At 34.4% G+C, this 27,974-nt stretch overlaps 1 protein-coding gene across 6 annotated transcripts in view; it reads right to left on the reverse strand.

The window, feature by feature from the left end:
• Window positions 1–246: 246 nt before the first annotated feature.
• The window catches only part of LOC150102202 (ral GTPase-activating protein subunit alpha-1), an 800,562-nt gene continuing 772,834 nt past the window's right edge, over window positions 247–27,974 (reverse strand). For all 6 annotated transcript variants that reach the window (XM_090398990.1, XM_090398987.1, XM_090398991.1 and 3 more), the window contains 2 exons: window positions 25,606–25,788; window positions 247–2,535 (listed from right to left, as the gene is read on the reverse strand). In XM_090398990.1, the coding sequence (XP_090255116.1) occupies window positions 2,480–2,535; window positions 25,606–25,788 (239 nt within the window). In that variant the 3' untranslated portion in view covers window positions 247–2,479. The remainder of the gene's footprint in view (window positions 2,536–25,605; window positions 25,789–27,974) is intronic.

Below are 27,974 nucleotides of genomic sequence, written 5' to 3' on the forward strand. Positions count from 1 at the left end.
AATAATAAACCCACTGTACTAGATATATTTTTGAGAATCAGATGAAAACCTTGTTAGCTTTGTCCAGTGTGAAGACGAAAATACCTTCTTGGTATGTTCTCACAGTCAAAATATTGTTTCAAAATATCCTTTTAGATATTTAAATATTCTTTTCTACTTTTCTAATACAATTTAGAGATTGCATTACAAAAATTTCAGAGCTTTATGAAAGTAACAAGATGTTTAAAAAACTTAATGAATAAAAAATAAATTGTTCAATAAATTTATTTTATAAATACAGTGTAATATTATTCAACTTTTCATTAAGTTCTTACAAATCTCATGAAAAATATAAGCTAATTACAATGCATAACTCTTATGGAGACAAATACAGGACACTGTAATCCACAATATATTAAAACTGAGCAGAAAATCTCTAATTAAGACTGCTATAATTGGCAGCATGAAAATTCTTTTAAGTAGGAATAAACCTACCAGCACTTAAATTCAATATCTTGTTTCTTTCTTTCTTTCTTACATTTTAACACATTTTAGCACACATACACAAAATGTGTTGTGGTTTTTATTTGTTTTGTAGTAAATATTTTTTTATTTTTATTTTGCACACACATATATATAGGTATATACATTCACATAATTTTTTTACGTTTTAAAATATATGAAAGCTTTGCAGTATTTAACATCCACCCTCACCCATTTTTTAATTTAACATTCATTAATAATAACAGTAGTTATTTATTAATTATCATTTCTCCCACCCCACCCCCACCAGCATGTTAATTTTGAATGAAATCATCATAGGTTTTACAAACTATCAAAGCTACACGCAAATTTGTTTATAAAATAATTAAAGATGAGTACTAAACTACATTAGAGGTACCCAAATAATTTACTAAATTTCAAATTTTGTTTATAAAGTTTTTAATGTCTTTGTTTGCTCTAGTTTTATTTCATAAAACAAAGTGGGAAAATGTACGAAATTAAAGAATTTACACTTAAATCAATATTTATATATAAAATAATTTCTGATGACTATACAAGATGATATAAAAATGCAAAATCATAATTTTAAACAATTGTACATTATGCTGATATAAATAATATATATATATATATATATATATATATATATATATATATTTCTTTTTGTTGATCAAACTCACACCCATAAAACATTGTAAACCTATAGTATATTAGTATTGTGGGTAGGCCAAGGGTTTTTAATATATACCTCAAGTTTAATATAATTACATGTTTTGAACTTAATTCTAACATTTTTGTCAGAATCAAGTAAAATGGAATTTAATTAAAATTACTTCCTACCTCTTTAAAATCAAAGTTACAGAAATATTTCACAATTTTCAATAAAACATGTAATTTCAACTTTTATATTAGACATCTGATGTAAAAAATTTTTGAGAATTTAATCTCCTCGGAAGATTAAATAAAATTATTGAAAGCATAACTGAAGAGCTTTTAATCTATAAAGAGACATTTTCTCTAATTAAAATGGTAATGCTAAAACTAACAGTCTTTTCAGAATTATTCTCAATTTTATTTATTTATTTATTTATTTTTTGAATAGTTGAATACAAGCAAGGAATAGAGCAAATAAATTTATTTCTACTTAATTTTAAGAAACCCTCAACTGATATAAGGCTTTTCCCCCCTTTAAACTCCAACTATGCTCATCCCTAGATACTCCTCAAAGAAAAACTAGCAATTTATTAGGCATAGTATTTCTGATAATTTACAAATAAAGGAATGTACATTAAACTGTATAAAAGAGTTGGCACTCTCTGATTTTTAAACCAAAAATCTGAATGCAAGTGAAACAGACTTTTTATTTAAAAATCTAAATGTTATGCCACAAACTGAAGCAATTCTCCACATGAACATATAGAAAAAAAGAGGAGGAAAAAAAAAAAACCTTCTTGGCAGAACTTTTGCTTATCACAAATATATCACTATGCTGTACATTTTCACATGTTTAGCCAACATATCTACAAGTTTATCAAAGAGGTAAAATTCTGTAAAACTGATAAGTACAATGTATTGCAACTGGTTAATATACATTTAGAATCTCCAACATTCTGCTTCTCATCTTCATTTTCAATAGCTTCTCTATGGATAGTTTATAATTTACAGTTCCCATTTCTGAGTACTCCTCTCTCTTTTTTTTCTAGAAAACAGTTTATATATATATATATATATATAAGTGAATATTTCCAGTCTTCAGTATAAGCACCACAATTTGTTACACCAGCACTGTACCAGAAAGATACCTACAATTTTAATTCACTATGTCTGAAAGCATTTGCATATTTCATTCATCGGTAGTTTTCAGAAAGTATAACTGTTATTATAAAAATAGGACAGGAATCTAGTCTTATTTACCGAGATGAAAGCCAAATGCTCAACAGAATGTAAACACATTCTGGGACTTAATCATTGAGCTGAAATTTGTCACACTAAAGTTTTAATGATGTGAAAGGGGTGAAGAAGTATGGCTGTGTGATGCTGACAGAGGCCTTTCTAAAAAATAAATAAAAGAAGACATTTTAGTAAACATTATTAGAAATGAAATAATTTATTGCAGCCAGTTCTCATTATAGCAAACTCATAGGGACCAAAAAAACATTTTGTTATAATGAATTTCCTTTACACTATCACTCTGATACCACTAGAGCCAGGATACTTTTTTGGTAGTTTTCTATAGAGAGAATTAACTGTTTCAGTTTCACCACTCTTATTAAGTATTATTAAACAGAGACAGGTATTATTAAAACAGGTGCACATTTTTTTTTTAATACCCAGCCTTTGGAATTAAATACCTGATTTTGATCATTAATTATACTCATTAAGTTCCAATTAAACCATTTCACAATTTTGTTACAATATATGAAAGAAATTAATATTTAAATGCTTGCTTTTTTGATTTATATATAATGAGATCGATTCGATTTGTTACAGGTTTTTGTATGCTGTTACCAGATGCTAGCAAGAGCTATGCAAGGGTAATTGTAGGTTGAAGGGGATGCTGAAATGCATGTATACAAATGTTAGGAGTATCAGAAATAAGGGAGAGGAGTTTTGTGGAATTGGTCAGCTTGACTTGGCCAAAAATTATAGGCATAAGTGACACCTGGTTAACAGAAAATGACAGAGTTACAGGATTAGAATGTCAAGAGTATTGTATTTTCAGGGAGAATAGAGGGAATAGCAGAGGAGGTGGGGTATTGCTGATGATAGCTGAACTAAAACCAACAAAATTAGAAATTAAAAAGAGGATTTTAGATCTGGGGAAGATGGTTCATTTAAGCCTGCCTGGTGTCAGATAGAAGCCAATAAGACAAAATATATTGTTTGGTTGCTGTTAAAGCACACAGGAGGATTTAGATGTCATCTATCAACAAATTAGCATAATGAGTAGCCCAACAATTATTATGGGAAACTTCAACTATGGTGACATAAATTAGAGGAAGGAAATGGGGCATGGCAAGATGGAGGTGGAATTTATACAGTTGGTAAGGGATAATTACCTGAAACAACATGTTATAGAGGAGTTGGAGAGTGCTGAATCTGGTAATAGTATCAGATGATATATATACATAACTAAGTAGACACTCTGCCTCCTATTGGGGAGAGTAACCATGCAGTCTTGTTCTGGGAAGTTGCTAAACATGGAAGATGACAGAAGCAAAAACAATAGTTGAGTTGTTCAGTGATTATTTTGCAAAGCTGTATCATACAGGTGGAGATTTTGCAGTTGCTGATGTGAAGAGATGCACATCAAAATTGAGGCAGATGAACAGGAAGTGTTCAGCATATTGAAAAACATTAATGTGAATACAACAGTGAGACTGCATGGTATGTGAGCCTGTGTACTACATGAATGTGCAAGAGAACTGACATGAAGTTGTTCAATCTAAGCCTAAGCTCTGGCAAGGTTCCAAGGGAATGGAAAGAGGACAAGTAGTTCCATTATATAAGTGTGGTTTCAAGACAGAAGTAGCAAGCTATAGACCAATTAATATATCAGGAGTAGTTGATAAAGTACTGGAAAAGTTTGTTAAAGGTAAAATCCAACAGTGGGTGAATAATGATAAGATGCTCTATAGAGGACAGCATGGCTTTGTAAAGGTTAGGTCCTGGTTTAATAATTTATTCACATTTTTAATGAAGTGACAACTGAAATGGATACAGGAAATGGCTATACCATGATACTGCTGGGCTTTGCAAAAGCATTTGACAGAATACCACATGGAAAATTACCATAATAGTTTTCCATGGTGAAAACTATTACAATAGTGTTTTCCAAGTTGCTCCTGTCCCAAGTTGGAGCAAATGGGAATAGATATGAAGCTACTTGCATGGACATGGGTGGCTGACAGACACCAGAGAGTAGAATATGGTGGAATGGAATCTAGGAGGATGAGGGTGACTGGTGGAGTACCTCAGGGTTCTGTAATAGGGCTACTACTCTTTAATTTGTATATCAATGATACAGGGAAAGATTTAATGGGGGATATTCAGTTGTTTGATAATGCAAAATGAAGAGGCAATAGTTAATAAAGATGATGTACATATCCTGCAGAATAATTTAAATAAATTGGCATTTTGGGCAAAAGTTATGCACTTTGGATTGAAAAGGCTGTATACTATGTATCACATTGATGGTACTGGATTACAGGAAATTGATGAGGCTATGGATTCAAGGATAATGGTGGATGGGGGGGGGGGGGTTGAAGTTCAGAGGGCATATTGCAAAAGTTGGTAAAATAGCTCAAAGGATTGCCTAGATGTTGAGAAACATGCTAACAAGATAGGGAAGTTATTATCCCTCTTTATAAAGCCTGTGATTTGGCCATATCTTGACTGCTGTGTACAGATTTGGTCACCTGAGTTTCTTGAGGATTAGGAGGTGGTAGAAAGGAGTCATAGATAAGAAATAAAGCTGGTGACAGATCTGTGGACTCCCTGTGAGGATAAGTTGAAGGTGTGTGGGTTACAAAGTTTAATGCAACGGAAATTATTCAATATATGATAAACAGTCAGAAAACTAGGGATCATCTATGGATGCTGTACAAAGTGTGGGTTAGTAAGGGTGTGCAGACTAGATTTTTGTGTGGAGTGTGGTGAACGAGTGGAATGGATTGCCAGAATAAGTTGTGAGTGCCCTGACTAAGGTATGATAGTTTTGTGCATATAAATGTTAGTAAGGTTTCCCACAATGAGTCTCTGGACTCCTTGGAGATACCATATAATAATAATAGGGTGAAGTCAAGGTAAGTGCATTTATGTTTTAGATTCAAAGGAGAATACTTTTAGTTTGAATTTGTAACATTATGTAGTTCAGTTTTTTTTTTTTTTTTTTTTGATGCCAGTGTCAACTATGAAGCATTTATTGTGTTAATAAATAATATTTAATTTGTTCTCATTTTTTCAAGGAGTAATAATAAGGCAAAAAAATGCAACGATGTAGCACAAAACGAAACTTTTCATCTCAGGAATAATCACAACACACATAAGTTAGCCAAACAAGATTTTCTTAAAACATACATTCAGCAAATCAATTTCAATAACAAAGTGCCAGATCATGCTCTTAAATAATATAATAATAACAAAATAAATAAATAAATAATACTGTATAACAAACACTCTAAAGCTTCATAATGTAACATATAATATAATTTTACAGTGAATATCTGCTAATGTTAAATCGCTAGATGATAGATAATTTGGAATATACATTTCTCCCTAAGAATGTTGGAAATTTTCCTGATGAAGGCAATCCAATTAAACTGATGATCCCCTCATGCACAGATTCATTCCAGTCACTTTCTCACAGATGTTTTGTTTCCACCTTATGTCTCTCTGTCTCTCTCTTCTGTAGATATTTCACGAACAATGTTCCACTTAACTGGTCACCATCATTCCTCCACTTTCTTCCAGGATGACATAAGAACATGAGTAGCTTCTGTGTTAACATCCACTTGCTGTCCAGTTTCAAGCTCATAAGTAACTTTTGTCTTCCTCATTCATTCCATCTACTTCTGTTCTGTGGAGCAGCCTTACTGACTCTGTTCTCTCCCAGAGAGCATAACCTTCAGCTGTTCATAAAATTTGTCAACAGATTTCTTTTCTCTTAACTTCTTGCTCATACAAGCAACAGCCTTTTGTTTATAGGCTTGTGTGTATATATATATATATATATATATATATAATGACACACGCACGACATATATACTCACTTTTAATGAAAGTAAGTCATTTTATCTTCTTATCTTTTAGATGGAATTTTTTTTATTTATTTTTATTTTTAAGAATGTTTCTGGCATCCTATTAATTATGTCAGCCATTTTTATTTGTCAGGTGCACAGATTTTTAACCCTCCTACCGGCCAAGGTGGATGAAATAGCAAGACTACACCAGACTTTTTCATGGATCAAAACTTCATCGGCATTCTATCTTTTATCAAGTATTTACCCTCCTCCACTGTTAATCCCTTAACGGCAATTTGAGAGCCATTAGCAGATTAACTGTGGTCGTGATTCTAGTAGTAAGACTTATACGTTGGTTAGACATAACTGGTAATTAATTTACGGAATTGACAACGCATATAAAGTAAATTAATTAAAGATAACTTTAATGAATCACTTCTATATTTCTGCAATGTCACATTGCCATCTTCAGGAACATAAAGATATGGTATGTGCACTAAGGAACTAACAAAGCAAATGAGGAAGAAAATAAGAACTAATTTTGTTCTTTAGGACTTTAGGAACAAAAATAGTTCTTATTTTCTTCCTCATTTGCTTTGTTAGTTCCTTAGTGCACATACCATATCTTTATGTTCCCGAAGATGGCAATGTGACATTGCCGAAATATAGAAGTGATTCATTAAAGTTATCTTTAATTAATTTACTTTATATGCGTTGTCAATTCCGTAAATTAATTACCAGTTATAACTGTGGTCGAGCGACTTTTGTGTCACTTGTCTTTACATGTACTCTGTTACTTCGAATTTTCTTCACTGTACTAAGATATTTGATCATTTTTTTTTTTTTTTTTTTTTTTTTTCCCCTGAACAATTTATTTCTTGTCTCTCTTTCCAAAAATAGAAGTTTCACACTGCCAAAATAAATAATCAATCCTGAAATGACCATAGATGACCAATTTCAGGAACGATTGTTTTTTTTTCATGAATAACAAATGATTATAAACTGCATTACTCGGTTTCCGATATTGTGTCTTTTTTAGTATCAAAAATTTATACCTAATGGTATTTATGGTATTTTATCAGAGATTCTTCACCTTCTTCTTTTGCTGAAAATTGCAACAGAGGTTTTTTTTTTTTTTTTTTTTTTTTTTTTTATAGGATGCACATTACTATAATATCCAGTGCTTAACCACTGTAGATATGTTGAAAATATAATAGGAAGTATATCCTGTATGGAATGATTAAAAATTTATGCTCATTTTTAGGATTTTTTACTGAACCCCCCCCCCCCTCCTGTCCTGGAACTGAGTTTTTTTATTATTTATTATTATTATTATTACGGGTATCTCCATGGAGTCAGTAGACTCATCGCGGGAGACCCAAACTAGCAAAACAATATCTGTCATATCTCTTCTTGAATTCATTTACAGATGAAGAGCTCACAACAAAGTCAGGCAATGAATTCCACTCATTCACCACCCTCCAGGCAAAAAACCTTGTTCTGACACCTTTGTTAACCACACTCTTCTTTAATTTCCAGAGTTGACCTCTTGTTCTTCCATCACTATCACACAGCTGAAACATTTCCCCTGCATCAATCCTATAAAAACCTTTTAGTAATTTGAATGTTTCTATCATATCCCCTCTTCTTCGCCTATCAACCAATCTCTGCAATCCACAAGCTCTCAATCTATCAATGTAGGGAGCATTTTTTATATCACTCACCAACTTGGTCACTCTTCTCTGAACCCTCTCCACAGCCTCCTCATCTCCAAGGAATCCAGGTGACCAGACCTGAGCACAGTAATCCAAATGTGGAAGTATCAATGCTTTATAAAGGGGAATAATAACCTCTTTATCTCTGGATGTCAGTGTGTTCCTCAACAACCAAGTAATCCTATGTGCAATCTTGGACACCTTAGCAATGTGTCCTCTGAACTTCATCTCCTTATCTACCAATACCCCTAAGTCCCTAGCCTCATCAATCTCTTGGAGTACCTTTTCATCGATGTAGTACACAGCTGGTAATCTTTTAATCCCAAAATGCAAGACTTTACACTTTTCCACATTGAACTGACATCCATTTTCTTTTGCCCATTTTACCAGCTTATTTAAATCCTCCTGCAAACTTTCAACATCAGCTTGATTTTTTATTGCACTACACAACTTTGCATCATCAGCAAACAACTGAATATCTCCCTTTAAGCCGTTTCCTATATCATTTATATACAAATTAAACAACATTGGCCCAAGCACAGAGCCCTGAGGCACACCACTGGTCACCTGCCTCATTCTGGACTCGGCTCCTCCATACACCACCTTATGGTATCTCTCCCTGAGCCATTCTCCTATCCATATCACCAATTTAATATCCATTCCCATCTGCTCCAATTTGAGTAACAGTGTTCTATGGGGTATCCTGTCAAAAGCCTTAGCAAAATCCAGAAGTACCACTGTGTAGCCAGTTCCTTTGTCCAACTCTGATGTTATTCTATTATGGATAGTTAATAGATTGCTAAGGCAGGATCTACCTTTAACAAAACCATGTTGGCCTCTATAGAGTATCATATCCTGATCCACCCATTCTTGAATTTTGTCTTTAACCAACTTTTCCAATACTTTTACCACTACTCCTGAGATGGTGATTGGTCTGTAATTCAATACTGCAGTTTTAGAGCCACCCTTATGCAAAGGAACCACTTTGCCTAACTTCCACTCCCTAGGGACCATACCAGAGTTCAAACTTAAATTAAATATCCAGGTAAGAGGGGTTGACAATTCATTTGCACATTCACGCAACACCCGAGCTGATATTCCATCTAAGCCTACCGCAGTGTTTGCATTTAAGTTTCGCAATATATTTAATACCTCTGATTCTTTAGCTTCAATTCTCACATTAGGTATTGCTATAGGTATAGAGATATCCTCACTTGGGTGATAGACTTTTGAGAAGTGATCACTCAGTAACTCGACTATTACATCTGATTTTGTCACCTCAATACCATCAGCACCCACTAAGGTTATCCTTCCGAAGTCATTCTTCCTCTTACTTGCCACATAGCGGAAGAACTCTTTGGGATTACCCTTGATCTCTTTGGCTAAGGTCTTCTCATAATCTGATTTAGCTTTTCTTACTATGCTGGTAACCTTCCTAGCTTGAGCCTTGTACTGCTCATGGGTGTCCTGATCGCCCTTCTCCTTGTAAATTCTCCATAACATTTTCTTTTTTTGTAGTTCAAGCTTGATACTACTGCTCATCCATCTAATGCCTGCCTTGTTTGACCTCCTGACCATGGGGACACAATCTGATATTGCTTTCCTCAGATACCCGCTGATTTTATCCCAAGCACTGCTAACATCTTTCCCTTGCAATATGTTCTGCCATGGGATGGCTGCAAGCTCACTCCGAAGCTTGTTATAATTGCCTAACCTGTAGTTTCGTACATACCCCTTCTTAATAGAAAAATCCACAGATTTTGCAACCTCCCAAGTCAATACCACATGATCGCTTTCACCAACTGGAGGTAACGAGGTCACCTTACTTAAGCATATAACCTCTGAACCAATAACCAGGTCCAACACTCTCACACCACGTGTCCCTTCAGTTACGTGCTGTTTCAAGTAATTATCTCGTAGCAGATGTATGAACTCCATTTCCTTTTTGCTACGTGATATTTCCTCCTTCCAATTGATATCACCATAATTAAAATCCCCCATAATAATCACTAAGCCTTCACTCATTGCACTAAGTTGCTGATGCATGAATTCAATATCTCCCCCTGTACTCCCTGGCCTATAGCAGCATCCAACTGTATATTTGGTTGCGTTGGTCACTATTTCGCACCAGACTGCCTCAAATGAACTCTCATTCACATGTCTATCATCAAGATATACTACTTTCTTTGGCTGCAACACATCAGCTATCATCAACAGTACTCCTCCTCCTGTTCTATCTTCTCTATCCTCCCTGAAAATACTGTACCCATCACATTCAATTCCAGTGACCACATCTTCTGCTGACAGCCAAGTTTCACTAATGCCTACAACTTTTGGTGAGATTTCACTGACTAATGCCAAAAATTCTTCTCTCTTATTTCTAATGCTTCTAGCATTGGTATACAAAAATTGCAGATTCCCTCTAGATCTTGTACCGGCTTTAGAACTGATATATAAGTCACTAACTACCGTAGTCCTATGCCGATTTTTTTTTCCCCTCTCTTCTGCAATTTATTCTGCCTATAAGGATCAATAAATACACAATCAGTGCTAAAGTTTCTCTCTCTTACACTCAACCTTTTCAATATTAGTTTCCCTGCCCAATAACTTCAACCTGTTCAGAAAACAATAAATTCTTCAATCTCTTATGTCCTTCCATGTTAAGATGCAGTCCATCTCTAGCATACAACTGCCTTTTTCCTTCAAACACACTCCAAACATCAACAAACTCCAGACCTCTTTTTCTGCACATTCTTGCAATCATATCATTCATTATCATTGCTCGTCTACTTAACTCGTAATTGTCAAAACGAGGCAGCACACACACTATTCTCCCATTGACACTTTTCCTCTTCACAATATCTAATAATGTTCTTAAATCTTTTCCTACCCGATTTATACTACCTCTCAGGTCATTCGTACCCACCATAACTATCATCTTGTCTGTTTCATGCCCTCTCTTTATTGCTAAAGCCACTCTTTCTATTGTACCATCAGCCAAGCACTCCTCATGCATACCACTCTCCATACCCTTAATCATAGAATCACCATATATTTTACCACTATTAACTTCATTCAAGTTCACACTCATGGACTCATTCTCTACACTATTCAGCATGACTCTCCCAGCTTCATTACTCAACTCTCTATTACTTACCCCCCCACTCTCACTACATCTCATTTCTTCTTGGCTACTTGTGGTTTTATTATGTTGACTCCCAATCACTCCCATACTATTTATTACTGAATCATTCACCAAAGACTCACCCATATGTAATCCTGTTCTAGTTACTTCAGCTAAAGTAATCTCTATAGTCCTAATTTCTCTGTTTAACACATTAAACTCAGCTTTAACTTCCAGTATCTCCTTACCGATCACTTCCACTTCCTCATGAAGAAGATGAAGGTCATTTTTCATTTTCATAAACTCCCGCCGAAGTTCTTCCGCTACGGTCCCGATGTCAGCTTCCATTCCTAAACGCTCCAGCCTATCCCGACACTTCTCACATACGTCGACATTTTCTTTCTTTTCATTTTGCCAGACCGACCACAGATCCTTCACATTTTTCGGTGCATACATATAGCAGTTTCCGCAACGCATCCATTGCGAAAAATCTAACGCTGAGCCAGCCTTTCGTGTAGTAGTAGAAGTCCTGTTGTAGTAGAAGTAGAAGTCGAGTTGCATAACTACTTTAAATTTCTACAGCTTTGAAAGCTTTCAGACGGTATTCAAAATCTCTTATTTCAGTTCACTGTTTTGACAAAAGAAATAAAGCAATAATATTGTTGTATATCGAAGCTTCTAATTCTGTACTCTTTCTTTGAATCTGAAATCAGCGGTCTGCTGAAATTATTCTAAGATTTAGAAATACTATGCTGTATTTTCAACATGTAAAACTGTATACCACACAAAAAAATTTCAATTGTGTTATTTCTGGTTTTTTTTTTTTAAAAAAAAAATCTAAATATTACTACTTCTATTTCTGCTGATTGCTATTTCTGAAATACGACTTAGAAATGCTGGACAATAATCCTCTTAGCTAGAGGAAAACAAAAGTCATGGATTACTCTTTTGAGAAACACAAGACAGAAAGTTTCCGAGAAGTTGCACTAAATTGCCTCAAGCAAGAATGTCTTGTTTCATTTTCTGTTGTTCAGATATCTTAACACAGTAAAACTGACATTTCTTTTACAGGCTGATGAAGTATTTATGCCAAAAATAATTTCTTTATTTAAAGTGATCAGTTTCACTTTTATTATCGAAAAATTCTAAATTATTTGATAATTATCTTGAAAAAAATTACTACTATTGCTGTTGCTGCTCTTGCTTGCCATCTCACAAATGAATTGTATATTGGGTATACTTTCTAATATTTCTTTCTGCCCAGTAACAAGTTGTAGACTAACGGAGATTACCAACCCCCCACCACCACCACCAGTGGGAACCAGATCAAAAGAACATGCCCAGAAGGCAGCATACTAAAGTACCTAGTGCAATAACTGAATATTTTACAGGCAGAAATTCCTTGTTCTGTTTTTCCATCTTTCTGATTGATTAGCAGACATTCGAAGCATATTCTGATATTGCATTTGTAGGATGACAGTGATTTTAAATATTAATTTCCCCTATTAGCCAACGTCACATAACTTCCTGATTTATAATAATAGGGAAATAATATGTATATTTTCTTATTTATAATTTGCAAATTTATAATAATCAAAACTTAGTTTCTGTGTGTTGAAAAAATTAAACGTTATGTGGAACAATTATTATGGAAAAATCACGAATGAAATAAAAACGTTATGAAACCTATGTTTCATAACAGCTTTCGGGTGTCTGGTAATGTTGCAATGGGAAGGGGGGGTGATGCTATCAAAGTTGAAATAAAGTTCATTTGTATTGTGAAAGGAAATGAAATTTCACATTTGATGCATTTGATATACATATTTTTAATAATAAAAATAAGCAAATGTATCACTTACTTTAAAAATTGGAGAATAAAATATCTGAATTATGCAGTAAATATCTATAATTGTAATTTCATTATGTTAATTTCATTTTGTAATGACCAATTATACAGGGAAACCAAGAAAGTGAAAGTACAAAGAACAGTAGATTACTATATAATATAAAGAAAACATTTAGTGATGTGATTAAAGAATTTCACGTTATTCTCTATAAAGCAAAGCTGCTCCAGTGTGTCCTAAAGGAAATCTGCAAAGTATTATTCGATTTCGATGGTTTTGTACAAAAATAAAAATAATATAATCTGGAACGTCGGCAGCCAGTTTTCTTTTCTTTTTTAAAAGAATATTTCAAATAATTATCGTGAATTAATTTCTTCGAGAACAAAGAATAATATTTTGTCTCTAGAAAGTGATTAGAAAAAAATTAGCGCAAAAAAAATTAAAAATGAAATTGGTTCTCCAAGGTAAGGCAATATTTAAGTGAAGAAGTTATGCAAGACCTTTATTTTGTCCAGACATTAAAATTGTATTGTACAATAAAAAGAGAAAACAAAAATATAAATAATTTCTCTATTTTTAGTCTATCCTATATAACTAAGATCCAGTTACCCAGCACAGAACAAGGAAGTGCGTTTCTTGTTACAGGTAACTGAGAGGCAGCTACGAACGTGAGATAATCCGATTAACCGTTCTCTTCAGCATGAGGGTTTATCACACCTTCTAATGGACAGGATGGTCAAATTGCACTTCTTACCCTAGTTCTTTAAAACAGGTGGGCTGAATCATATCCAGATTTAGTTGGATGTCTATAGACGTCCTGGCCATTTGGAAGGTTAAAATTAATTGCAGCTTATATCTAGATTGTTCAATTTCTGATTTTTTACTGCATTTTAGTGCTCAGAAGGTGTATGGTTTTTGATTTCTTACTTGTGTTTACAAAACTTTTTTTTAAAGTGATGGCCATCTGCTTAAGGTGTTCAAAGTGCTCTTTTATCCCATTTTGTACTCTACTATCTAGGCTGAGTGTGATTTTCTGAGTATTTTATGCATACATATAGTAGAATATGCATGGTGAAAAACATATTATTATTATTGCACAGGGGCAGAGAATCCTAAGACTCATCATGGGAGGGCCAAGCTATTAACACATTATCTATCATACCTCTCCTTGAAACCATTAGCAGACAAAGCACTCAAAACTGACTTAGGTAACCCATTCCATTCATTCACCATTCTTTAAGCAAAAAAATCTACTCTTTATGTCCTTGCTAACCACACTCTCACACAACTTCTAGCGATACCTCTTGTTATGCCACTCTAGTCAAGTACTGAAACATTACTCTCACATCAATCCTATAAAAGCCTTTAAGTAACTTAAACATTTCAATCGTATCACCCCTTTTTTTGAGACTCTTCATTCCACAGACCACTCACCATCTTGGCGACTCACCTCTGGATCCTCTCCATCACTTCCTCATCCCCAAGAAACCCAGATGACCAGACCTGAACACAGTAATCCTTTGTTTTTTAAAGAGGAATGATAATTCCCTTATCTCTGCTTGTTAGCATGTTCTTCAATAACCAAGTAATCTTGTGAGCTACCCTGGCTACTTTACCAATATGCCCTGTAAACTTCAGCTCTCTACCTACTACTACCCTCAAATCCCTGGCTTCATCAAGTGACTGAAGCCCTCAATCCCTGGCTTCAACTTTGATTGAAGAACTTTCTTCTATGACAAAAAATTGCCTTAAGGTTAGCAAAAATAAAATAAAATAAACATAAAATAAAAAAGGCAGTCTTTGAAGTATAATAAAGAGTTACATGGGGAAAAACAAATAAGAATTTGAAATTTTTATGAGACATACTCTTGATAGACAGCTGTGAAACAACATTGGCCCTATTCTGTTATTTTAATCCCTTCAGCCTGGAGAGTTTTTTAAAATTGAAGAATGCAATTTTTTTTGTACTATCTTTCAGCATATTTAGTATATCCACTTATTAAGATGTAATTTCTAGGACCTCCTGAGTGGTGTGAAGTCAGCAAACTACATGTTGTGAATGTTATGAGAATTAATGTTAATGTAGAATAAAGTATTTTTAAAAAATACAATTTTTTTTTACTTTTAATAACAGTAACATGCACAATGAATTTTTCATTGTTAGGGTTTGCAAAGACCAGATACACTACAGTTTGAAAGTGTTTATAAAATTTTGTTCTATATAAGGGAATGGTATCAGTTGCTGGATGGGAAGAATATCGACAGTGCATGGGAAGCATTTAAAAAATACTTAAATGATGCAATATCAGAATGTGTCCTGAGAGTTTGAAGAATAAATAGGATGGGAGTCAAATGGATGTGTAATCTTATTAAGCAAGAGATTTGTAAGAAATGGATGATGTGGAAGGAATATCGTGTACATAAGGATGACGTCCATTACAAAAATTATTAGCAGCAGGCTAGAATAGTCACACCTGCTGTATGGAAAGCTAGTCTGTGTATGAAAAGAAACTGGCTCTGCAAGCTAAAGATGACCCACAAGAATTCTATTGATATGCTGCAAGTAAAAGAAAGAATGAATATGAAAGAATAACTCTTCTGGTGTAGATGTGTAAGGATGATAGATGCAGTGGAGGTTGTTCAATTAATGAGTGTCCATTTTGCTAAAAGCTATCAACCTAGCGTATGCAGCATTGAGTTCATTGCTACCTCTTCACTGAATGAAGAGGCTGTATTAGAGATGTTGCCCAAACTGAATAACAATTCAGCAATAGAGGCTGATGCTAAAAGAGTGTTTGGCTGAATTGGCCATTCCTTTGCCCAGACTATATAATTTGAGTCTCGGAATAGGAACGATTCCGCAGGAATGGAAAAAATATATGGTAATTTTATTGCACGAGCGTGGTGCAAAGACCGATTTTTCCAACAATTGATCAATTAGTATCTCAGGCATGGTGGTGAAGATTTTGGAAAAGTTGGTTACAGCTCGCATTCAGAAATGGTTGACAGTGAATCTCTACTTTGCAATGAGCAACATGGGTTTACTAAGGGAAGACTTGCTCACATTCTATAACAATGTTACCATTGAACTAGACAAGGGGAATGTATACACTACCATGATATTTTTGGATTTTGCTAAGGCTTTTGACAGAATACAGAATAGTAGATTGTTGCATAAATTGGATAAAATGGATTTGGGTTATAGAATATTAGCATGAATAAGAGGATGGCTGACTGACAGATATCAAAAAGTGGTCTATGGAGGATGTGAGTCTGCAAGATTTAAGGTAACCAGCAGTGTACCACAAAGATCAGTGTTCTGTCCACTATTATTCATTCATTCATCATTCATTTGTGATTGCCTGTGAAAACACTAGTGGTAGTAGATGGTGTAGATGATGATTGGGTTGATTATAGTTGTGGATTGAGTGGTGGAGACAGAGCTGTAGAGTAGGCATCCTCCCTCGATGAATCTTTGGACTCCCTGGAGGTGTCACGTAATAAAAATATAATATAATAATAACATTGGGAAGGATTTGGCAACATACAGCTATTTGCTGATGATGAAAATATAGGTTGGGTAATCAGGAATGCTGCTGATATGCAGTACTTGCAGAATGATTTAAATAGGCTGGAATTGTGGACATGGGAAAATAAAATAGATGTCAGTTCACTGTCAGTAAATGCAAAATCATCAACTTTGATGTCATTAGATATCCAATGTAATATTATATTGGTGGGATTATGCTAGAAGAAACTGATCAGGCTAGGGATCTTGGAGTGTTAGTAGATAGCAATTTGAAGTTCTAGGGCCATGCAGCAAAGATTTCAAATATAACTCTAAAGATAATTGCAATGCTGAAACAAACTTTCTCATGTAAAGATAAGGATGTCATTTTGCCTCTTTACAAGGCCTTGATAAGACCTCGCTTGGACTATCGTGTGCAGGTCTGAATGATATCAAGATTGTGGAATACTGATTATGAAGACAGATTGAGAATTTGTAAACTGCAAACACTAGCAAACAGGAGAAAAAGGGGTGATATGACTGAAACCTCTGAAAGGGTTAGACAGGATTTCAGTTAATGGAATTTTTCATTTTATGGAGGGTGGGGAAAGGACAAGAGGGCATCCTTAGAAGCTGAGAATGAATGCTGTTAAGGAGGAGGTGAGTGAAAGATTTTTCTCTCATAGGGTGGGATGTGATTGGGATGGACTGCCAGCGGATGTTGTGTGTGTGCAAGCAGTGTGAGTGAATTCAAGAATAAGTATGATAGCTGGTGGGTGTAGCATGTAGCCTTCCTCGATGAGTCCCTCACTTCCTGGAGGTCTCACTTAACCATGCTACCGGCCAGGACGTATATATACGTCCCAGTTACCATGGATGCAAAGTGCATATTAAAATTGTAATACCATTGATATTACATTGAAATATATGATGGATACGAAGCGTATGAGGATGCGTATTTGATCCATAATGGCTGGAAAGGTGGTTAATAATGATAAACCAATTATAGCATATCTTTAATATTGGTTGCTCAATGGGAAGGATATCAGAAGAGGGGAAGAATTAATTTATAGTATAATTTAGAGTATAAAGAATAAATAGGGTAGGACAAAAATGAATTCACAATCTTGTTAAAGAATTCTTAAGAGATTACTGAAAAAAAAGATGATATGGAAGCAAAACCATGTGCATAACAATGATTATAGTTATATAAATTATAGTGCAGGCCATAAGAGTCAAGTACTATACAGAAAGCTAAGTCTGAGTATGAAAAGAGACTAGCTCGGCAAGCTAAAAACAATCCAACAGAATTCTGCTGATATGCTGCAAGTAAAAGAAAGAATAAATGTGGAAGATTAACTACTGAATGTGAATGGCATATGCAGATTTAACTTGGTCTATGCGATGCTAAATGAAGAAACTCAGGTGTATGAGGAGAAGGAAGAACTGGAGGCTGGTGCATAAAGTGGATAAAAATTCAGGAATAGAGACTGAAAGGATATCGGCATGCATATAAAGAGTGTTCAGCTAAACCCATGGTCTGGATGTATAATTTGAGTCTCAACATACGAAAGATTCCACAGGAGTGGAAAGAATGTGTGACATTCATATTGCACAAGGTTGGTGCAAAATTTAATGTATCTAACTCAGACACATTGTTATCTCTGGAGTGGTGGTGAAGATTTTGGAAACATTTGTAAGATCTTGCATACAGAAATGGGTTGAGAGAATCCACACTTTGCAATGAACAGCATAAGTTTATTAAAAGAAGGTCATGTTTGAGTAACTTGTTACATTGTACAATAATTTTACAGCTGAGTTAGACAAGGGGAATTCATTCACCATATTTCTGGCCTTTGCTAAGGTTTTTGACAGGGATATATTATGGAAGGCATAAGTTGCAGGATATGGGATCAGATTATAAAATTGGATGAAAGGATGGTTGACTGACTGACAGATATCAAAAAGTGGTGTGCAGGTTGGGGGGAGGGCCCAAGTTTGCAAGATTTCAGGTGAACAGTAGTGTATCCCAGGGCTCAGTCCTAGGTTCACTGTTATTCAATCTTTATTTTAATGACATACAGAATTATTCAAAATTAAATGGATATTGAACACCACATTATTTCTTAGCCAAATAAGAAACTCAAAGATAGGAAATCTAATCTATCTAATCTAAGAGTTTCATGCCGAATATAGAAAACTATATAAAGTTCGGCGAGTCCAAGCATAAGCCAACATCTGGTAGTGCAATGCCAGGGTGTTGGATTCTAATTATGTAGAAAATAGAATAAATGTTATTTGATTCAGAATCCAACATGATTTTCTGTCACAAGAACTATATTTGTAAATATTATTTAATGTAAATAGCATAAATTATAATTGATATCATATAACTGCCTTAATTATATCAAGTTTTTAATTATTTAATCAAAAGAAAGTGTTAATGATAAAGAGGTTCTGTATTAAATATTATTAAGTTATTTTATTTATTGTTATGTCAATATTATAAGAACTTGTATTTGTAATTTAACTATGCACTTATTGAAATGCAAATATTCTATTTATTCCTTTTTGTGAAAGTTTAACATTATGTAATAACTGAATGTAGTTGTATAGCCTAATGTAACATTCGCGAGAATGTTTACGTTTATCGGTTGTCATAGAGACACGTGAAATAAACGAGTGCGAGTGAAGGGAGCGTGGGCAAAATAAGAAGAGAAAATATATACGTAGTAGGAGAGTCGGAAGGGAATTTTGGAAGTAAAAAGTAGCAAGGGGATAAACTAGAGAAGTAGAAGTAAATAAAAGGTTCTTAGGGTAGGAGTTAAGTGGATAATTTTTATAAGTGAGCAAGAATGTAACGAATTTTATAGTTAGCTGAAATTGAAATCGGCAGTAGTAATAGAAGGAAATTTAAAGCTACAATCGGATAAAGTAAAAAGCTGAACATTCAAGGAAGAATTCTGAATAAACCCAGCTGATCTAGTATTGCAGCTTATTTCCGATTTGCCCTAAAGAGAACCTCACAGTGTTTTAATTAATTTATGAGTGGTAATAACGATAGTTGAAGTGCCCTAATTGATATCAAGAATTCTGAAGCGTAATTGATAGTGCTTTAAGTATAACTGCGGATAAGTTTTGTAAATGTGTTTTATTCTTTAAGTGTGATAAGTGAATTCCAGAAGTTTGCTTACAACATAATAGATGTTCTAGGAACCATTTCCGGTAAGGTCTATCATAGTGAATTGTTAACTTTAACTGTGGAAACCCTTCGTGATTGAGAGTTGGAGATAGGAATTGTTTGAAAGATTATTTTCAGCTATTAGATCCTGTAATATTTTGAACTTGTAGCATGACTGAAAAATGTGTGAAAACTAATTAGATTGGATGTTCTATTATATTCATTTAAATGTAAAAACTTTATAATCCAGAAACTAAAAAGATGTATGTGAAGACTTGGAAGATTGTGCTAATGTAATTGACTTGACTTAATGTTTGACTTATTTCTATTGTTTAAAATTAGAAGTAAAATTTATGTAAGTGTTATATGACCTATATTAAATGCTTTATTTGTTAACCTAACTGTTGTATTTGCCTGAAATTCTTTTTACTGCACCGTTCACAAAAATTCGAATCTAGCAGGAATCCCAGAAAGAAAATAAATACTTCGGCCTGAATGAATGAAAAGACTGCTAACTAATTTTGAATTGATCCTACTAATTCATATAGACTTATCTAAGGATAGAGTGGCGCAGTATAATAGAAATTTCTCTACCCTTAGATCAGTGATTAATTTGCAATTAGTTTTCCTTTATTTTATGAAAGTGACTTTTAGCAAGATGGCGGATTCGAACGTGAGAATGAGAGAAGGTCACTACCCAGACCGGTTTCGACCTTTTTTGAGGTCTCATCAGTGAGTAGGTAGACCTAGATGTAATACTAAGGTTTCAATAGTCAGAGCTTATTTCTTTACTGTACGAGTTGCTAAAAGGTGCACAAATACAATTACTGAAATAAGAGCCAACAGGCTTCACTTTGGTGAAGTAAAATTATTCAAAATTAAGTGGTTATTGAATACCACATTATTTCTTAGCTGAATAAGAAACTCAAAGATAGGAAATAAGTCAGCTTGTGCTCTTAGAGAATATAGAGACAAATGCAAGAATGCTAAACACTGTGTAAAATTAGCTAAACAAAAGTCATGGGAGGACTTTGGCAAGAATATAGAAAATAAATATCAAGACGGTGGCAAAATATTCCGGAGGTTGTTGAAGAAGCTTAAGAATGGAGGAAAGAGTGCTGTAAAAGGAATTAGAGATGATAGAGGTGACATGAAAATGGGAGAAAAAGATATCCTTGAAGTATAGAGTAATTACTTTGAAAAACTGTTAAATGAAACAAGCAGTGATGACAGCACAGTGGTGAAAAACACTGACCAGGCATGCAATCAGGAATGCATATCCATACTTGAAGTAGAAAAAGCCATCAAAGGCTTGAAATGTGGAAAGGCAGCAGAAGTAGATGATATTCGACCAGAAATGCTGAAGTATGGTGGTATAAGAGTCTTACAGTGGCTGCACTGCATAGTTCAGAAAGCCTGGACAGAGGGACGAATTCCCGATGATTGGAGTAGAGCTCTCATAGTACCCATATATAAAAAGGGAAATAAAACTGCATGTGAGAATTACAGAGGTATTTCCCTACTGAGTGTTCCTGGCAAGATCTATGCAAGTATACTTGAGAAACGGTTGAGAAGAATTGTGGAAGAAAAGCTTGGTGAAGAACAAGCTGGATTCAGGCCAAATAGAGGCTGTCAGGATCAGATCTTCACTTTACGACAGTCGAGAAAGCATAGGAATATAACAAAGATCTGTATTTAAGTTTTGTCGATCTGGAAAAGGCATATGACAAAGTGCCAAGAGAGAAGCTATTCAATACGCTGCAGTTATATGGTGTCAATGGGGCATTATATCAAGCAATACTTAGTCTTTGCTTGAGTTGTAAGTCAGCAGTTAGAATTGAAGTACAGGAAGATGGTTTAATGTTAAATCTGGTGTGAGACAAGGATGTACATTATCCCCTCTGTTATTCATTATCTATATGGATCACATTATGAAGGAAAGTGGTAATAAACATGATATCAAAATTGGAGATGTTAATGTCAGCTCTTTGCTTTATGCGGATGATGTTATACTTCTAAATAAATCCGCTACAAGTCCGCAAGATTCTCTGACTAAATTGAATAGCTGTTGTAATAGATATGGTATGAAGGTCAGCAATAAAAAGACAAAGACAATGAAAATAGGCAGAATCATTGAAAATGTCAACTGTGTTGTGAATGGAGAACCTGTGGAACAAGTAAAACATTTCAGCTATTTAGGCACGATTTTTAATGAAGATGGTAAATTAAATATAGAAATAGACAACAGAATCAGCAAAGCTGGTATGGTGGGGAGTCAATTGAATAAATTCATATGGAATAAGAGAGAAATTAGTCGGAACACTAAATTAGCTGTATACAAGACAGTGTTCAAACCAGTTTTAACTTATGGATCTGAGAGCTGGGTCAGAAGTAAAACACTTGACTAAAGACTAGAGACCACAGATATGAGAGTCCTGAGAAAGATTATAGACGTGAACAGATGGCATCAATGGCAATATCATATTAAAAATGAGGATATTAGGAAAGAACTTGACATTGTCAGCATCCAGGAATGCATTAGCAGAGCTAATCTCAGGTGGTATGGTCACTTAAACAGAATGGGCGAGGAAAGATTAGCAAAACAAGTGTTCTCTGCCAGGTTGGCAGGAAAACGACCCAGAGGAAGACCAAGATATAGGTGGATTGATACGGTACAAAGTGCTTTAGATGATAGAAATATAAGATCTGATAATGTTGGAGTCTTGACAAGTAACAGACTGATTTGGAGGAAAATTGTAGATAGGAAATTAATAATGATGTAATTTTTTTCATGTAGTACTATCATATCCTGTACACCCCTTGAGGGTACATGGCAGGAATTTGATGATGATGAAGTTAGGAAATCTATTATTTTAGATTATTTTTAGATTAGATTACTATCTAATCTAATTAGATTAGATTTCCTATCTTTGAGTTTCTTATTTGGCTAAGAAATAATGTGGTATTCAATAACCACTTAATTTTGAATAATTTTACTTCGCCAAAGTAAAATTACTGAGTAATCATTTTTGTAGATATACAGCAACCCGATCTTCTTTGATCCATCATCCAAGTTTTTAATTCATTTTCAATTTCTGGCCATTTTGCATTAGGCTTTCTGCAGAGATTGTGTTTTTTAGAATTTACTTCTATTAATTGCTGCTTTTGTGTCCTCCAAGTTTGTACCATTTTTTCTGTACACAGAGGTTCAAAGTGGCTGCTCTGCTGCCCTATTGCCATTCTTTTTTGTATACTTGATCACACTACACTTAAATGTAGTCATATAGCAATGTCTGTGCTTTGTAGAATCCATGGGTTATAAAAAAATAAATATAATAATGTATTAATTACTACTTTAAATATGTGACCATTAACGACTGTGCAACTATTCAAACTGATCATGCATTACCGACAAGCGATGATGCACTGTCACTGCACATACATAAAAAAATACTTCGATGTATAAGACTAATCCTAAATTACCAGATAAATTTTACAAAAAAGCGTGTTGTCTTATTAACAAAAAACATGGTAATTTGTAGAAAATCTTTTTTTCAGTATTTTTGCTATACTCTGAATTATTTTCTGTACAGTAATATCCTGCTTTGTGATGATCCACTCATACAATGTTTTTCAATTAGGACCAATGCCCACTTATATAATACCGCATTTGCTCATGTAACTTGCCCTAAATCAAGGGATGAAAAGCATTCATGAACTCAGTTTATTTAAAATATTATTTGCTTGCTAAATCTCACTGAGTATTGTTTTTTAACTGTGAATTATATATTGCTTATAACTATTATTTTATTTTACTGCTGTTTAATAATTGCAGATAAAATTCTGATGAAAAGAAGAACACATGTAACATTAGATGCTAAGACTGAAATGATTAAATTTGGTGCTAGTGTACTGAACACTGAGAAAGGCCACATGCTTTACAGAGATGGTCAAAACAAAGATAAAGTTCTAAGTGTAGCAAAAAGTACTACACCTAGTTAATGCTACAGATTGATGACCAAACTGGTTAGCATGTTCACTTAAGCCAAGCTATTCAGGAATAACTTTTTCATTTGCAAAAATTATTTAAAATCTTTTATTTGCATATCTGATTTTATTTATTTATTCATGTGGGATTCCCACTGTTCCTTGACCACCCCTTAGGACTGGTTGAGCCCTCCTAGTTATTTATTTATTTATTCGTATAGAGTTTCCTCTCTTTTTCCTCCTCTGTCCCTATTGGAGCAAGTTGAGCCTTCCTAGTGAGGGATTAAGTATGTATTTTATGACTGTAGATCTGTGTGTGTGTTCACGGGCTGGTTTGCCTGTTTTGAAGGAGAGAAAACCCTTTACCTCTATATGAGACTGGCTAACTCACCTTTAGTCAAAAGAGAACAGATAAAGGTTCCTCATGTCATGGACGGGAATTGAGCCCTGGTCTTTCTGACCAAAGGGCTTCATCTCTACTGACTGAGCTATGGAGGCTCTGCATATCTGATGTAAATAAAGCATTTATTTATTACATATGCATATATATGAGTGCTTGTAAATGTCATTAAATAATTACATGCATTTACAAGTCAGGGAAAAAAAAAGGGCAGTGATTTGCTATATGATGGTGATCTGGAATCTAACATATCATATGATCAGAGTATGTCTATAATTTTATTTATTTTATTTTTTTACTAGAATAAAATTATACATTAGTGGAAAGAAAAAAACAAACAAAATATACTGATTATTGATGTAACAATAAATAATATTAGGAGCGTTGCTGCCACTTGTTACATTTATCTGTGAAGTCATTGGAAGATAGAGGATATTCCCTCCCTACTACGTTAAGCAGAACTTTTTTTTTTTCAGGAACTCATTTTGCTTGATGAATGTCCATACCAGTTAGTCTGATCTCTATTTTGTAGTGGTTTTGGATCACATTATTTTTGCACATGCTAACAGTGCTTATAACGAATTAAACTAACAAATAATATACAGCTAAATACAATACTTTATGCAGATGGTCAAGTACTAATTTCAGAAGATAAACTCCAAATTGCAACTAACCATCTAAATAAAATAGGAAAAAAATTTCAAATTAAAATCTCTGAAACAAAAACAAAAGCTATGGCAAGTGATCATTTAAAAAAATGCCAAAATTATGCTTAACAATAAAATAATAGAACAGTTACAGAATTCAAATACTTAGGAAAGATAATCTTGCAATACAATACTGATTCACAATTGGAAGCAAGACTACAAATTTACAATAGAATGAATGGCATAATTAAAAGAAATTTTGGAAAATAAATGACTAAAGAAACTCAATTAAGATTACAAGTTTGAGCGCAGTTAGTAGCTGGACGGGGGAACAATTGTTTGATGCTGTTGGCACACTCTCCCTCGATGAGTCTTTGGACTCCCTGGAGGTGTCACATAATAATAATAATATGACCTCTAAAACATCTCTCAAATTTGGAAGTGAAACTTGGATTCTAAAACAAAGAAACAGACAAAGATTGGAAGCAGCACAGATGAAGTTTCTAAAATCTCTCCTGGGGCTCACTAGATTAGATAAAAGGAAAAATACAGAAACAAGAGAACAATTAGATACAAAAAACATCATACAAGAAATACCAGCAAAATTGGCTACACCACATAGAAAGGATGAATAACAATAGGATTCCTAAACAAGCACTAGAATATAAACCTACAGGAAGAAGAGACCATGGACGTCCAAGATTAAGATGGAAAGATGAATTTCATTTGCAGAGCAGGAACAGGACATAAAAAGCCTATACCCAAATTGCTCAGATGACGACTACGATGAACAATACTTCTACTTTGTTGATGTTATCTGTAATCAACATGGCAATCACTGTCTTGCCAGTTCTGAATATAATTATTACCAAAGTTAGCAAAGGTAATGTTAGTCATGTTGATTACTAATTACAAAATGCCTATAAAATTTATTTTATTTAAAATCAAGCTAAAAGAATCACTGATCTGTTTTACCTTTTTGTTTATTAGATGACTGTGGTGAAGTGTGAGGAGATGTGTTGTCTGTTGTTGATAAACTATGTGGTCTGTTCCTCAGATTAGGACTATATCCTCCACTTTGGCTGTGGGAATCTAAAAGTGCTGCAGCTAAATTGGACGTAGTCTGCGGACTTCCACTTTCTTGTCTAATTGAAGAACCTATAAATGTAATTGGAGAAAACCTTCACACCTCGTTAATAATATTGGGGCACAAAGTAATCCTGGTGTTTACTACAATTTACTGATCATGACAAGAAATATTTACTCATATTAGCATTACACTGGTCGTCAACTTACAACCTATGCGACTTATGACCACAAAAAAAAAAAAAAAAAAAAAAAAAAAAAATGAATAAATTAATAATAAATCAGGCAGTTGCGTGTACAATAACTATGGGATATGATAGTTATCATACGATAACCCGCATACGATAACTATCTCTCACATACACTCAATCGCTTTCAAGCATCTGTTGCGTGTGGTGTATTAATTAAAATTCTACTGAAACACTACCCATAAAATGTCTAGTAAAAGGAAAATGCCTTCATCTACAGATACGCCTGCTAAGAAGTCAAGGAAAACTACTGATTTAGAGTGTAAAATGAAAGTTATCCAGAAGTATGAAGGCGGAAGGAAAGTGAATACGATATCACGTGACTTGAAGTTATCACATTTCATGGTATCGACGATACTTAAGGACAAAGAAAGAATTCAGGAAGCTGTGAAAGGTTCTGCACCTATGTAGTCTACAATTTTAACCAAACAACGACAGGGACCCATCCATGAAATGGAGAAATTATTATGTGGATGGAAGATTTAATATAGAAAAATTCACCCATGAGCCTTTGCACAGTGCAAGCAAAGGCTAGAAGAGTTTCAGAGTTTAAAATCACGCACTGGAGACGATTACGCAGAAGATTTTCAGGTTAGTACTGGATGGTTTAAGCATTTTAAAAAAAGATTTGCTTTGCACAATGTATGTGTCACAGGAGAAGCAGGAAGTGCAGATGAAGATGAAGTCCAAAAATTCTTGATAGTTTCGACTCTTTAATCAAAGAAGAAGGTTATCTACCGGAACAAATATTTAACGTAGATGAAACCAACTTGCAATGGAAACGCATGCCATTATTCAAAGCTTTTAAGGATCGGTTGACTTTGTTGCTTGGTGGGAATACCACGGTGTTGTGTCAGAAAAAGTGATGAGTCATCCCTTTTTCCCAACCAACGTTACGTTACCTCAGAAGGAAGGGATAAGGACATGCTTATGCCTCCTGATGGGAAGTGTACCGAATAATGCTGCAGGAAAATGTAAATAACCAGATGTGTAAATTCTAAACACTGTTAAGATAGCCCATATGTTTATTAAGATAATAATTGTGAATGAATTAAGGTATAAAATCATGTAGTATTACCAAATAAATATGTATAAGCTAAGTACAAGTTTAAGGCATGTAAAGACAGTTCGTAGCCATGGCGTCCAATCGGCTGTCGCCGTATGCGTGACGACACCGCCGAGTTAGGGAGTGTTCCGGAGTATAAAAGTTTCAGCGGGAGTTCGAATCGCTCTCTTATCTCTTATCTCCGATTTCTTGTGTCTCGTCTCCGAGGTTCGTCGGCACCTAGTTTCCCGTAGGAGAGCTATGTAGAGCTTGCCGCCACGTGTAGCAAGAATCTCCCCTTGCTATGCATGTGGGAGATTCTTGTCGGTCAAAGCTGCAACTACAATGTGTTCAACACAAAAGGAGAAAGAGCCGCTGATGAAATCTACGTCAGCATACAAATCTATGTATGAGTGCTTTCGGTTCGTGTAGAACAAAGGAACAAGGAAACAAAGCCCGCCATCAGGGGAGGTACACTGAACAGATCAGAATACCTAGTCAAAGCAAGAACGGTAAGTGAAGATTTTCTTATATTAATGTAGGATTAAAGTATCCGTGGAGTAAAGAAACAGAAGTTAAGAACACACGCTATTTACGTGTTGTGCTACAAGAACAGTCTGCAATTTGGACACTTGTTCTACTGTTAAGAAGAAAACATATTAGGCTCCAGCCGAACAGGAGACGAGCTCCGAACTGTTTAAGTGATTTAAGAAAAGTAATGTCATACATTCAGAAAGTAGTTAAGTGTTAACAGATATTTTGGGGAGAGAATCAAGTAGAAATAAGTACTATTGTCCTAGAGAATTACATGTCAGATTTATTGAATTGTCTAATGTTTATATGTAATGTTTCATGTATGATTTTATCAGGTAACTTAATTGTGAGAGTCTGAGGATAGATATATGTACAAAAGTGAGGAATTTATGCCCAGTAAGAGATCATAGTGCAGAAGTTTAAATGTGTTT

This window comes from Typopeltis vanoorti, chromosome 10 (genome assembly GCF_054136105.1).
Source record: "Typopeltis vanoorti isolate ZY-2024b chromosome 10, IOZ_Tvanoo_1.0, whole genome shotgun sequence".
Classification (NCBI taxonomy): domain Eukaryota; kingdom Metazoa; phylum Arthropoda; class Arachnida; order Uropygi; family Thelyphonidae; genus Typopeltis; species Typopeltis vanoorti.